Source organism: Panicum virgatum, chromosome 3N (assembly GCF_016808335.1).
Source record: "Panicum virgatum strain AP13 chromosome 3N, P.virgatum_v5, whole genome shotgun sequence".
Classification (NCBI taxonomy): domain Eukaryota; kingdom Viridiplantae; phylum Streptophyta; class Magnoliopsida; order Poales; family Poaceae; genus Panicum; species Panicum virgatum.
In genome coordinates, this window is record NC_053147.1 from 1,280,543 (window position 1) to 1,293,141 (window position 12,599).

General features: G+C 49.9%; 1 protein-coding gene across 1 annotated transcript; it reads left to right on the forward strand.

Moving 5' to 3' along the window:
* Positions 1-9,106: 9,106 nt before the first annotated feature.
* Positions 9,107-12,250, forward strand: LOC120663530 (BTB/POZ domain and ankyrin repeat-containing protein NH5.2). The gene is made up of 2 exons (XM_039942377.1): positions 9,107-9,815; positions 11,027-12,250. The coding sequence occupies exons 1-2, from the start codon at positions 9,345-9,347 to the stop codon at positions 11,978-11,980; spliced, it is 1,425 nt and encodes a 474-aa protein (XP_039798311.1). The 5' UTR covers positions 9,107-9,344; the 3' UTR covers positions 11,981-12,250.
* The last annotated feature ends 349 nt before the right edge of the window (positions 12,251-12,599 follow it).

Genomic DNA, 12,599 nt, shown 5'->3' on the forward strand with positions numbered 1-12,599 from the left:
TAACAGGGTAGTGAAGTACGTAAACTTAGGGTACATTACCAGGCTAAGCTACGCGGAGCTTCTCTACCCCAGGATACAAATACCACTTCTCCAGAGCAGGTCCTTAGGGGTCCGAACTGCCTTCCAGCTAGAAGGGGTGTCCTCTCCTGACCACAAGCCAGTAACTTAACTTGGATTGTTAGCAACAAAAGTAAAGACTTTGTTTGGGAGGAAGAAACGGTTTAACCGAAAAACAGCCAACCAAAATGAATGAATGTAATCAGGGTGGAGCTGAGATAAGACCAAGAAAGAAAAACTCCTTTATCGTTGTGGTTGTCACGGCATACATCAGAGGTCGGGATTACGAGGTCGGACCTCCACCGCTCCGGACCGCTTTTGCCTGTTTGTGTGATGGGGCCAGAGGTCGGGTTTACAAGGTCTGACCTTGACCGCTCTGGACACACACGTAGACGCCACGCTATTACAAAGGAGAAACTCTCTTATTCCTTTCTTAGGAGTAACCTACGTCTGCATGCTATACAGCGCGTTTTTCTTCGGAGGCGAAGGCGCCCTGGATCTGCCTGAACCGCATCATCCAGCATCACCTCGGGAGCTCGGGGGACCCCTCCTTGTCTAAGAGCTATCACATGCCTAGGTAGCATGAGACAGATTCTTTGGCTTTGAGTGGAAGAGGCCCCCTCCCCCTGCCATCGCCGTCTGCCGATGGAAACCAGACGCCCTTGCGCAGCAGAAGGACCGGTGCGATGCGTGGAGAAGTGCGGTCGTTCGCCGGCTTGTCCTTGGTGCTAGCGCCAGGGGCCCCCGCGGCTGGTGGCGGGGTCCTGTCTGCAGCAGCACCAAGCTACGCTGAGGCGGATCTCCGGTGCTGGCGATGGCAGGCCGACACGGTCAACTTCCTCCGGGATGGCCGTCAGCTCCAGGCTCCATGTTGAGAGAGAGCCTTGAGCCGACGCCATGCCACCACAGAGGAGGCGTGGCCGTTGCTTGAGAGAAAACCTTGAGTCGACGTAGGGGCGGCAGCGCCCAGCGGCGCCTCCGCTGTGCGCTGCCACGCCGGCTCCGAGGTGTCGCAGTGGCGACGCACAGCAGGCGCCGCTGCTGTGCGCCGCCGCACCGTGGGCGTTGCCGCGCCGGTGCCATGGCACGTGGCGTGGGTGTGGCCCTGCCTTCCTTCATCTTCTCGTTCGCCGTTACAGAGGATGAACACAGCCCAGAAGCCTTAAGATCCAGCCAACGCCTGTCCTCCCCACGGACGGCGCCAAAATGTCGTGGGATTTCTAGGGTACCCACAGCCGGGTGGCGGAGCGCACCCGCCTATTCCCAGTGAGGGAGTACTTGGGGAAGTACTAAGCGATGGGGATAATCTAACGCTGAGACAAACACATAAGAACACAGGATCTAGAGTGGTTCGGGCCGCCGGAGCGTAATACCCTACGTCCACTGGGAGAAATATTTGTTCTTGGTTGTGTATGAACCTATCCTCTGCTGGGCCTTGTCTTTCACCCAGCCTGAGGTCTTCTAGCGGCGCCCCCTCCTTTTATAGACCAAGGGGGAGCGGATACATTGGACGTTGGGGCCCCGACAAGTGGGCCCAACGTGCTGTGCAGCATACTACGCAGAGTACTTAAATGACTACAGTGGTTGCGAATCTTTCCTCCGATATGCGTACTGCCGATTCTCTGACTCAGGGGGGTCTTCTCTTGTCCCATCAGCTAGGTGCCCGTTGGAGTAGCGTAGCTTGCGGCGTGGCCTGCTGAGGCTATTATGTAGGCGTCATAATGGTGAAGCCGAGCAGTCGTATCCACCTGCCATGGCAGTCTGGCAGGCGCGGCGTGGGCGGCGCCAGCGGCTCCACTATGCATCTTGGTAATACGCGATCAATAGTGCCCCCTGGTCAAAGAATCGCCTCAGCTTCTGCTGCATTAATGCGGGCGCCCACCAATTACAATAAATGCAGTGGTGGGTGAGGCTTAGTATGGAGACCAAGCGGCCTTGTGCTTGTAGACACGTGTCGGCCCCGGACAGCCCCGAGGCAGGGCGTCGACTTCTTTCCTTGTGAGGGGTCCGGTTATTAAACAGGTGGTCCGGGACCCCATGAGGGGTTCGGGACTTCCGCGGGGGTCCGGACTCCTCGGGAGGTCCGGAGCCCCGGCCGTTCGAGCTGCCCGTCTCTTCTGGGACACGCGTCGTTCCTGGACCTCTCCTAGTCGTGAGACAGGTCCGGGACCGCTTGTCGAGAGATCAGGGCTCTGGACCGTAGGGGTCCGGCTGTTTGGACATAGCCAAGGATATCTACAAGGCCCTTGCCTAGTCACAGTAAGAGGGGGTACCCCAGTCCTGGGGTACCGACATCACCGATTTGAACAACAACATAGGCTGTAGGCTTCTCCGGATCAACAACAAACTTCTGCTCCTCCTTCTTCTCCTTGACGCGATACTCAAACCTTAGAACAGGAGCTTGACCCGGTCTCTAATGAGACTGATATGACCGGTCGGTGGCGACCGGTCTGACCGGCACAGTCTGCTGCACTGGACCAGATTGGCGTGGTCCCAATCGGTCATGCAAAGGTACTCTGGAGCTTTCCCTTTGATAATACGGTGGATATGGCATCGGGATACACTGCATCCATATACCCTCATGCTCCCACGCCGGATTTGTTGCATTTGACACTGGCGGCACCCATGGCATGGTGGCATACATCTTCTGGGGAGGATACAATGTCACAACATCACCCCTGTGCCTGCTGGATTCCCTCCTTGGGGACACTGGATGATCTCAGCGCGGTGGTGATCACGGTCTCTTTTTTAGCGGCCGATCCTTTTGAACGGCCTTTGTGTACTTGTTCAACAACTGGTTGAAGGTGGGCTTCGGATCAGCAGCTCTTCCCTGCACCTTCACCTCATTGGTCTTCCAAGTACCCACTTCTGGATGCTTTGGCTTGAAAGCCCGGGGACGGTCACCAGACCGGTCTGACCGGTTGGAGGCACCGGTCTGACCGGTCGTGCCTGAGCAGCAGACCGATTTTCTGGTGGAGAGCTTCCTTGCATCCCGAGCCTTGGGTTTCTGATGATGATCTTTAGAGTATCCTTGCCGTCATCAGTTTTCTCTTTGATAACCTTCCTGGCAAGAATCTTGTCACTTGTATTCATCGGTCTTGGATCACCGATGACAACATTTTTCCCCTAAGCTCCTTCGGCTTGTTCCGGCCGAATGAGCACCTTTGGATTGTTCAATTCCAGCATATGAATAGGGAAAGGGGCTTTATCAATTTGCATCACAGAAAGTATCAATCGTCCTTCATTAATGGCCGATTGTACCTGTCGATGGAAAACATTACAATCATTAGTAGCATGAGATGTAGAGTTATGCCACTTACAATACACATGTCGTTTGAGCTCATCGGGAGATGGAATAGCATGTGACAATCGGATGTTACTATTTTTAAGTAATTCATGAAAAATCCGATCGCACTTAGAAACATCAAACGTAAATTTCAGTTCCTCTTGCCGATTCTTTTGAATCGGCTTGAGAGATGGAACTAAACCGGGTTTGGCCTTTGATGGCCAAACAAATTCAGCAGCGTATACTTCCTTGCTATCATCGTCCGAACTATCCGAATCATGATCAAGAATATGCGTGTTGGACCGATGAGGCTTGAAAGTATCCTTGGCATTTTTAAGCTTAAACTCTAAACCCATGACTTTGACTTGCAAGAAATTCACCGTATGATACTCAAAGCCCTCAAGTTTTTCTTTCAAATAAGAACGCAAGCCATTAAATGCCAAATCCGCCAAATCTTTCTCAGAAATCGTCAAACTAAAACACCAATTTTTAATTTCTTTAAACCTTTTAAAATAATCCGAAGCAGACTCATCACGGCCTTGCTTAATCGATGTTAAGTCCAACAATTTCGCTTCGGTTTCCCCACTAAAGAAGTGATCATGAAACTTATACTCCAACTGAGCCCAATTGCGAATAGAATTAGGAGCAAGCGAGGAAAACCAAGAGAAAGCCGTTCCAGTCAAAGATTAAGAAAATAAGCGCACACGCAAAGCATTATTGGAACCGGCTTCTCCCAACTGCAAGACATACTGACTAACGTGTTCCCAAGTTGTACGAGAATCATCACCATTAAATTTAGTAAACTCAAAAATACGCCAACCAGCAGAAAAAGAAACAAAATCAAACTTGGCAGGATAAGGTTTTTGATATAAACGCGTAGTACCCATATCCACCCCAAGCTTACTATTAATCGCATTAGCCAGATCTTCTTTGAACTTAAGGAGATCGGCTTGATAGTGCTGGCTGGTATAAAACTCAGAAAACTGATGATGTGCATTCAGATTTCCATGTGTCATCGTCTGTGAAGAATTTGGGATCGGTCCTTGGTTAGGCCCAGATCCTTGTGACCCCCTGCTACAGCAGTGGTATGAGGTGGTGTATACAGTGACAGCTCATTGGTTCGGCCAGGGGCAGCCAACCTAGAATTGTTTCGAGAGGCATCGGCGACGGCACTGAGTAACCGGTCTGGTAACCGGTCTGACCGGTCTGTGGGACCGGTCCGGTAGGTGCAGTGCACACGGTCGACGGTGGCGGAGTTTGCCCTGGGAACGAGTTCGGCGGCATACCATAGAATGGTTCAGATGTGAACTCAGGGGTAGCCGAACTCGGATATGAAGAGTTAGGATCTGACATAGGTTTTTTGCCTTTAAGCTCATCAATATCACTACTCAACTTAATTAAAACGTCACCCGCAGCGGCTTGTGCAGCAACAATCTTTTGATCCATCATGGATGACATCTTATCAAATATATTAGAGGGAGTAAGGCTTACATTGGGTATCTCTTCAATCTTGTCCTTGGTAAGCTTGAGAGACAGCAGTACGAACTCCTCCACCCTCTTGACGAGGCCACCACGATCCTTCTTGAAGCCCTTCAGGAATTGAGCCTTGACGTGCTCCTCCACAAGAAGGTAGGCCTTGCGCTCCTCTTCGGTGAGCTCCTCCATCGTAGCCGTGATGATATTTTCCTTCCTGATCTCTGAAGAACCCATCTTCTTCGAGGATTAGATTAGATCGGTTTTAAAACCAGATTAATCTTTCCCCAGCGGAGTCGCCAAAAAGTATGTTGACACAGAATCGCGCCAACACACTCGAATGCGCTAGAACGCGCAATAGATCGTCAAAACGATCTGAACCAGCAGTGCCCTAGGCGGACCGGTCCGGTTCCGCCGACCGGTCTGACCGGTCGGGTGCAGAACGCCGTGATGACCTATGAACGCAAGCTCGGGAGGGACCCCGTCGGAGCTCACGCGGCTAGGGTTGCCCTGAGGTCGGCAAAGCCACTCAGAACGCCTTCGAACGTCGCCGGGACGCGAGAAGAACATCAAATTAAGGTTTGGAAAAGCTAGGGTTTGAGATGAACAAAAAGTAGATGTATTTTGTATTGATTTGATTGGGAATACCTCAATCGGCCTTAGTCTTTATATTTATAGGCCGGGGAAGTCGTACCTCTTCTCCAAGTCGGATTATACAAAGTTTCCACAAATAAAACAACTCCTACTCGGACTAAAACTGGGCAGACCGGTTGGCCTCTAAGCTGCCAAATCTGACGGTCAACAAAATCTATTTACATCTTTTTTGTTTTTTGCAAACTCAACCTAAAAAAATTATTTATAGTCAAAGTTTATCATATTTGACTTAAAACAAACTCAAAGAGATTTCCTTTACTAATACGGAGGCAGTATATACACCGGCTAGGTAGCATCATTAATTAATGCAGTGGTATGGCCAGGCCAAGCGACACCACCTTGTTCGATCGTGTTGCTGGATCGCTCTACTTTCCAGGATGCAGCAGATGGAATAACGCCGGCCCCTGCTGCTTGTCTGCGTCTCGGCTACTGTACAGTTGACACCAAACGCTGTTATGTTATGGGTCTCTGCGAAAAACCAAATGCATCCATGTTCACCAATCAATTCTCAACCAGCTACCAAATACGTACGCTTTGCGTTGGTTGGTCTACCGATCGATCGAGCTATAGCCTATAGCTAGCTAGCTTCTGTGTATTCAGCGGTCAAAGCATACCGGATCTTACGCTGCTGGACGATGTGTGCGTGCATCTCTACATCTTGATTCTTACCATATATATATATTCAGATGATTAAAATAGAGCTGGCATGCATAAGCGTCAGATCTAGGCATGGCCAGTATACTTCTGCGTATGTACTGACAATGATAAGGGAGTACCAAACAGTAAATAAAAGACCGTGTTGACTGGTATGTGTGTGCTTGGAATATACAATTGTGGAGGTGAAAATAACAACAGGACAATGGGATCATGCATGGGGAGAGGAGGTAAAAGCAAAAGGAGTCGAAAGTTATTGACTTTCTGTCCTACTAGCTACTATGGCCCTGTTTGGGAGGGTGGCCAGCGTAAGCGCGCTGCTTATAAGCAGAACGCGGCTCCAAGCTCGCTTTTCGCGATTCTGCGGCCGCACGTTGAAACTAGCGCTTATTCTGCGACTTGCGGTTCTCAGACGCGTGTCCAACGCCGGCCGTTTGGCGGGCTTATTCTGTGTTTTTGGCTGAAACGCATCGCGTACGCGGAAACAAACATGCCCTATGTGATACGACTGTTCCTGCATGATGCGCGCGATCAGCATGTTTGAGTTATATATATATTATCTCTTTTCAAACGTTCTCCCAGCTGTCTGCATGAAGTAGGAGAATAAAGTTCCATGCTTTGATCCTGATAAATTGATACACACAAGTACACAACTATTTGATGTGTGCAACTCAGGATCTACTGTTTTTAAATCACTTGAAGGAAAAACGCTGTTTTATTTGCGTTATGTTTAGGTGCATGGTGCTACTTTAATTGTACTCCCATGATTATACTCTAAACATTTCTCCAGTGAATTATTATATGTTGTATGTGGTTTTGTTTCATAACGTGCTTGTAGTAGCTAGCTTTTTATTAGATAATGGAAAAGATTATCTGGCTTCACCCTCCTCATCGGGGGTGGGGGGGATCAGACCAACCTTATTACATGCAATAGAAACCACATCACATTCTCACAATGTGTTTAAAGTATAAAGCATGCTAATTGAAAGTCAATCCGTAAACTAAAATGCCATTCTTGGGATGCGAAGAAAACAAAGAGCCAACATCTCTAGAAAATGACATGCCCGAATCATCCTCTCCTTTTGATCCTCACTGCACTGCAACTACGTTCAATGGCGTAACCAATACATTCCCTTGAATAAAATCTGCAAAAGAAAATTGGTTGACATTTGTTAAAAACAACACCATTCCTAGCACTACTAGAAAACATGCCAAAAGTCCACCCCAAAAGTACTAGTATGTACCGGTTCATCTTCATACTAATACTTTTGGGGTGGATGGAATCTATGGATGAGCCTTAGGTACCAGTTGGTAACATCAACCGGTATCTAAGGCTCTCCATAGGTACTGGGTGGTAATTTTTATATTACTACCGGGTGGTACCACCAATCGGTGCCTATGGATGAGTCTTAGATACCAGTTGGTGTTATTAATCAGTACCTTAGGAGCCTTAGGTACCGGTTGGTGTTACCAACCGGTACTTTAGGATCATCCGTCGGTTACTTCAAAAGAAAAATATCTATCTTTCCATCATAAATGATGTGTAGGTGGGATTGAAAGAAATGTACACGCGAGGCAAGAAAACCTGAGTTCAAATCCCGGCCAACCATTTTTGACAAAAATACCAGCCTTAGGCACCGGTTCTTTTACCCAGTGCTCGTGACCGAGACTTTTAGTCTCAGTTTCTGGGTACCGGTTGTAGAACCGGTGCCTAAGGCTTTTATTAACCGGTACCAAAAGCCTTTTTTCCAGTAGTGTAGACAGCCAAATCACCCAAGATATAGCCGATATGCCTGTCAATAAATGTAAGAATCTTAGAGGCTGGGATAACATAGTTTATAATATTCAATTATTAATTAAACTATGTATGTATCTTAGCAAGTATGAATTTGTGTCTCAACAGAAACAGCCTAGAACGCATGAGATAAAATGAGTTTCTGTTTTATATGAGCTCCCAATAAATAAATAAAAAACTTTGAACATAAAACTATTATATCTTTACCAATAAAATTTCAACTATAAACCCTATCTACTCTAGCTTGAGATATTCACTTTTAAGCATAATAAAAAATATCCCAATTTCAAATTCAAATAATTTGGAGTTTGAGCACAAGTTGGCATGACCTTTGACCATGAAATTTAAAGCTTGATAGAAAGATATGTAATCTCTTTGTGGAAAGAGGAAGAGAAAGGGAATGGGTCGATGTACTCTTAAAATTCGTCCAAATTATTGAAACCAAAATTTAAAAAATGCCTTCACTACAAAATTTAGACATAATAAAATATTGTTGATTTATATGTTCTAGATTGACAATTAGTATTCTCGCGGCTCGATAGTTCATATGATTAAGGGTATTAATTGATGACCTTTACGTGCACCATCATCTTTAGTTCAAAAATTTATACTACTTCTTCAAAATGAGATCTCATTTCGAAAAAGGTGTACAAAACTTTAAAGTAAAAAAAGTTAGAGATGCACCTGAGAGTTACCAATTCACACCCCTGCATATGGTGATTTTAACTGTCCATTTATAATCACGCACAGTAGATATTTCTACTTGCGTCCAACTCTAACCTTTTATTTTGACCGAGGTTGGTCCAGTCCAGCCATGTCGTCTAAGATCTCGACCAATCGCAATCCCCACTTTAATTTGAACTGACTTTACCAAAAGGATAATAATAACCCAACGCCGGCCGCAGTAACACACAGCCGGGTACACCGCCACCACGCCAGCTTGTCTCTGGGTCAATGGCTGCCGCCTTGCCTAGCTAGTTGCCTCCCTGATCACCACTACCACCATTGTTCAATTGGCGCAGAGTGCACACATCAATGGAACTGTAGACAAAGACTGTAGAGAGCGCGCCCCCACCCACAAAGCCACAGCCATCGTGATGAAGGGTAGTACTCTCCCTGTAGCTAGCTATAGCACCAAGGGGCCCGACGCGAGGCGATAGCCGCCAGTGAGGGCGCACGCCTCTCCCTCTCCTCTCCGTCCGGCCGATCCCTTTCACAGTGCTTTCACCCTTCACCCAAGCCTGCCTTTTCCATCGTCTTCCTCCCTCCACAGTCGCCCGGGCGCTGTGCTCCCCTCCTTTCTTGCCGTCTGCTTTCCCCTCCAAAATCCGCGCCTTATCTCTCCGGAATAAAGCCCGGCCGATTCGTCGCCCCGGCCGGCCTCTCCCGGCAGCCAGCCAGCGGCCAGCTGCTGCACATGAGATCATGAGCTCGGAGGACTCGCTCAAGTCCCTCTCGCTCGACTACCTCAACCTGCTCATCAACGGGCAGGCCTTCAGCGACGTCGCCTTCAGCGTCGAGGGCCGCCTCGTGCACGCCCACCGCTGCGTCCTCGCCGCGCGCAGCCTCTTCTTCCGCAAGCTCTTCTGCGGCCTCGACCCCAACCACCAGCCCCCGCCGCCGCCGCCCCTCGGCTCGCCAGGCGCCCGGCCCGCGGGCGCCGCGCCGGAGCTCGTCATCCCCGTCAGCTCGATCCGGTACGAGGTGCTCGTCCTCGTGCTGCAGTTCCTCTACAGCGGTCAGGCGTCGGTGGCGGCGCCCAAGAGCGGGCCGCTCCCCGGCTGCGGCGCCAGGGGATGCTGGCACACCCGCTGCGGCGCCGCCGTCGACCTCGCCCTCGACACCCTCGCCGCCGCGCGCTCCTTCGGCGTCGAGCAGCTCGCGCTGCTGGTCCAGGTGGGGATTCAATTTCGTCTCGGGATCTGCAGCTAACACCTCCATCGCATCGATTAAGCATCCGTCAGGGTCGCTAGCTGCTTAGCCCTTCCCCCCTGACATTGATTGAAGCTGGAGCATCTTTCCAGTAGCATCAATTGAAGATGGAGCCAGAGAATCGCCTGAGCTCACGCTGAGCTGATGAGCAGCTGCTCCTGCATGCATGCTCGACTAGATCCCTAGGTTGCCACTTTGCCTTTCCGATTCATGGCCTACTACTGTGCCCTCTGAACCTGCGCCAGTGAATCCCTCCATCATAGCAAGGGCAATAAGGGGGGCTTTAAGTCTCTTCCATATCATTAATAGACACCTTTTAGAGACATATGCTACAATAATCTGCCTTTTATATTGTCTCTTGTAGGGTATAGAAACATTAAATTTGTACATATAAAAATAATAAAAACTCATGAAATGCGTGCACAAGAGACAGGTTGGGTTCCAAAATTGACTCTTGTGTTTTGTTTCTTGTGCTGGAGGCATCTCTTAAGTAAGAGACCATGACACCCTTTCACTCTTTCACATTATTTCTCTCTCATCTACGTAGAATTGTTACTGATATGGACGGGCTAATAAGCCCTTATTTTACCCGGTCTCAGTGCACCCTCAAGCTCTCTCTTCTCGCATTATTCTATCCATTTTTTTTCATTGCGTGGTGTGTGGAATCTGAGATGGGGGAGTGTCCTGGCAGGCTGCAGCTGCAGGGGACTGAGTCGTCTCTCACAGCCTCGCTTGCTTTTCTGCCGCTTCGCGTCGGCACTGCACCTGTCATCACTTGTCATGGATCGAGCCTCTGACTCATCTTTACTGGGAAGGGTCTTGTCACGCCCTTGTTTATGTCTGCTGTCCCTTCCTTGCATCACATCCCATTGCACGCTCGGCATTTCATTGCATCGCAATTTGCATCGATCGCTAGGGTTTCTCGGAGATCGATCCAAACAGCAGCTCCTCGATGCACGCCGTGCATCATTTCCAAAACACCATGCCGTACAACTGCCATGCCGATGCAAGTACAGTCAAGCTCCATGCTGCAATGAGAACAATATGTGCAGTACACTCTGATTGATAGATTAGGCACTTCATTTTATGCTGCTAATCGCCTGCAATTTCTGTCTGATTAATGGGGAATCTGGTACTAACCGTGATTAATTTAAATTAATTTTGGCGCATTGCAGAAGCAGCTGGAGAGCATGGTGAAGGAGGCGTCCGTGGACGACGTGATGAAGGTGCTCATGGCGTCGCGCAAGTTCGAGATGCAGGAGCTCTGGGCCACCTGCTCCCACCTGGTGGCGCGCTCCGGCCTCTCTGCCGATCTCCTCGCCAAGCACCTCCCCATCGACGTGGTCGCCAAGATTGAGGAGATCCGCGCCAAGTCCCCGGTCGCCGCCGCCAACACGCCGCGCTCGCCGTTCCTCACCCACCACTACCTGCCCATCAACGCCGCGTCCTCGGCGGCGGACCGCGACCACAAGATCCGGCGCATGCGCCGGGCCCTGGACGCGGCCGACATCGAGCTCGTCAAGCTGATGGTCATGGGCGAGGGCCTCGACCTCGACGACGCGCTCGCCGTCCACTATGCCGTCCAGCACTGCAGCCGCGACGTCGTCAAGGCGCTGCTCGAGCTCGGCGCGGCCGACGTCAACTCCCGCGCCGGGCCGACGGGGAAGACTGCCCTGCACCTGGCGGCCGAGATGGTCTCCCCCGACATGGTGTCCGTCCTCCTCGACCACCACGCCGACCCGAACGCCAGGACGCTCGACGGCGTCACCCCGCTGGACGTGCTCCGCAGCCTCACCTCCGAGTTCCTCTTCAAGGGCGCCGTGCCGGGGCTGACGCACATCGAGCCCAACAAGCTCAGGCTGTGCCTCGAGCTCGTGCAGTCCGCGGTGATGGTGACCACGCGCGACGAGATAGAGGGCGCTCCCGGCGCCGGTGGCGAGGCCGGGGGAAGCGACGGCGGGAATTTCCCAAGGAGCGACGCCGACGACAGCTTGGTGAGCCTGACAATGAACTCCACGCTCATGTACCAGGGCCAGGAGATGGCGGCGGCGGTCGCCGGCGATGCGAGGAAAGGGAACAGCGGCCGGGGGAGCCCGTCCAACTTGTACTTCCCCAATGGCTTCCCATAATAAGTAATCTTATCTAGCATATTGTCTTTTTTATATATCCATGGATCTTTCTCAAGCCCTGTTCGATCTTTTGTGCTCATTTTTATTTGAAACGGTGTAGCTAGTTATTAGCTACTGTTTAACTAGGAGGTGTGAGCAAGAATTTCGTGGTATTTGATGTGGATTGTTCGATCTTGAATGACTGAACAATTGGGCAGCAACTGTTGCTTGGTTCAAATTCTCCATTCTCCACTACTGTGATGAACAATCTTGTAATGTGGCATCATTCAATCCAGTCCAGAGCTTGCTAGTTATTAGCTCCAGTAGTAGTGTACAGCAGTAAGTTTGAGGATTTAGCTGTTGGTGTTTTTACATGCCTTCACGCAGTGCAGCTTTTGGAGACTGTAGAAGCCTTTGGAGACGCTAGGAAAGCGGATCTAAGAGTGGATTTGAATAGCACAGGAATTCCACATACATTTCTCCTGTTATGTAGCTACTTGCCCACAAATCTTTATTATTCTATCAACTGTGCCCCATAGACATAAGTTTCTCTTTCAGGTTTGGTCTCAGCAATTCAGTTAGCATGGTTCTGTACAGAATTAATACATATGTCTAACATGGTCAGAGACAACCGGATTAA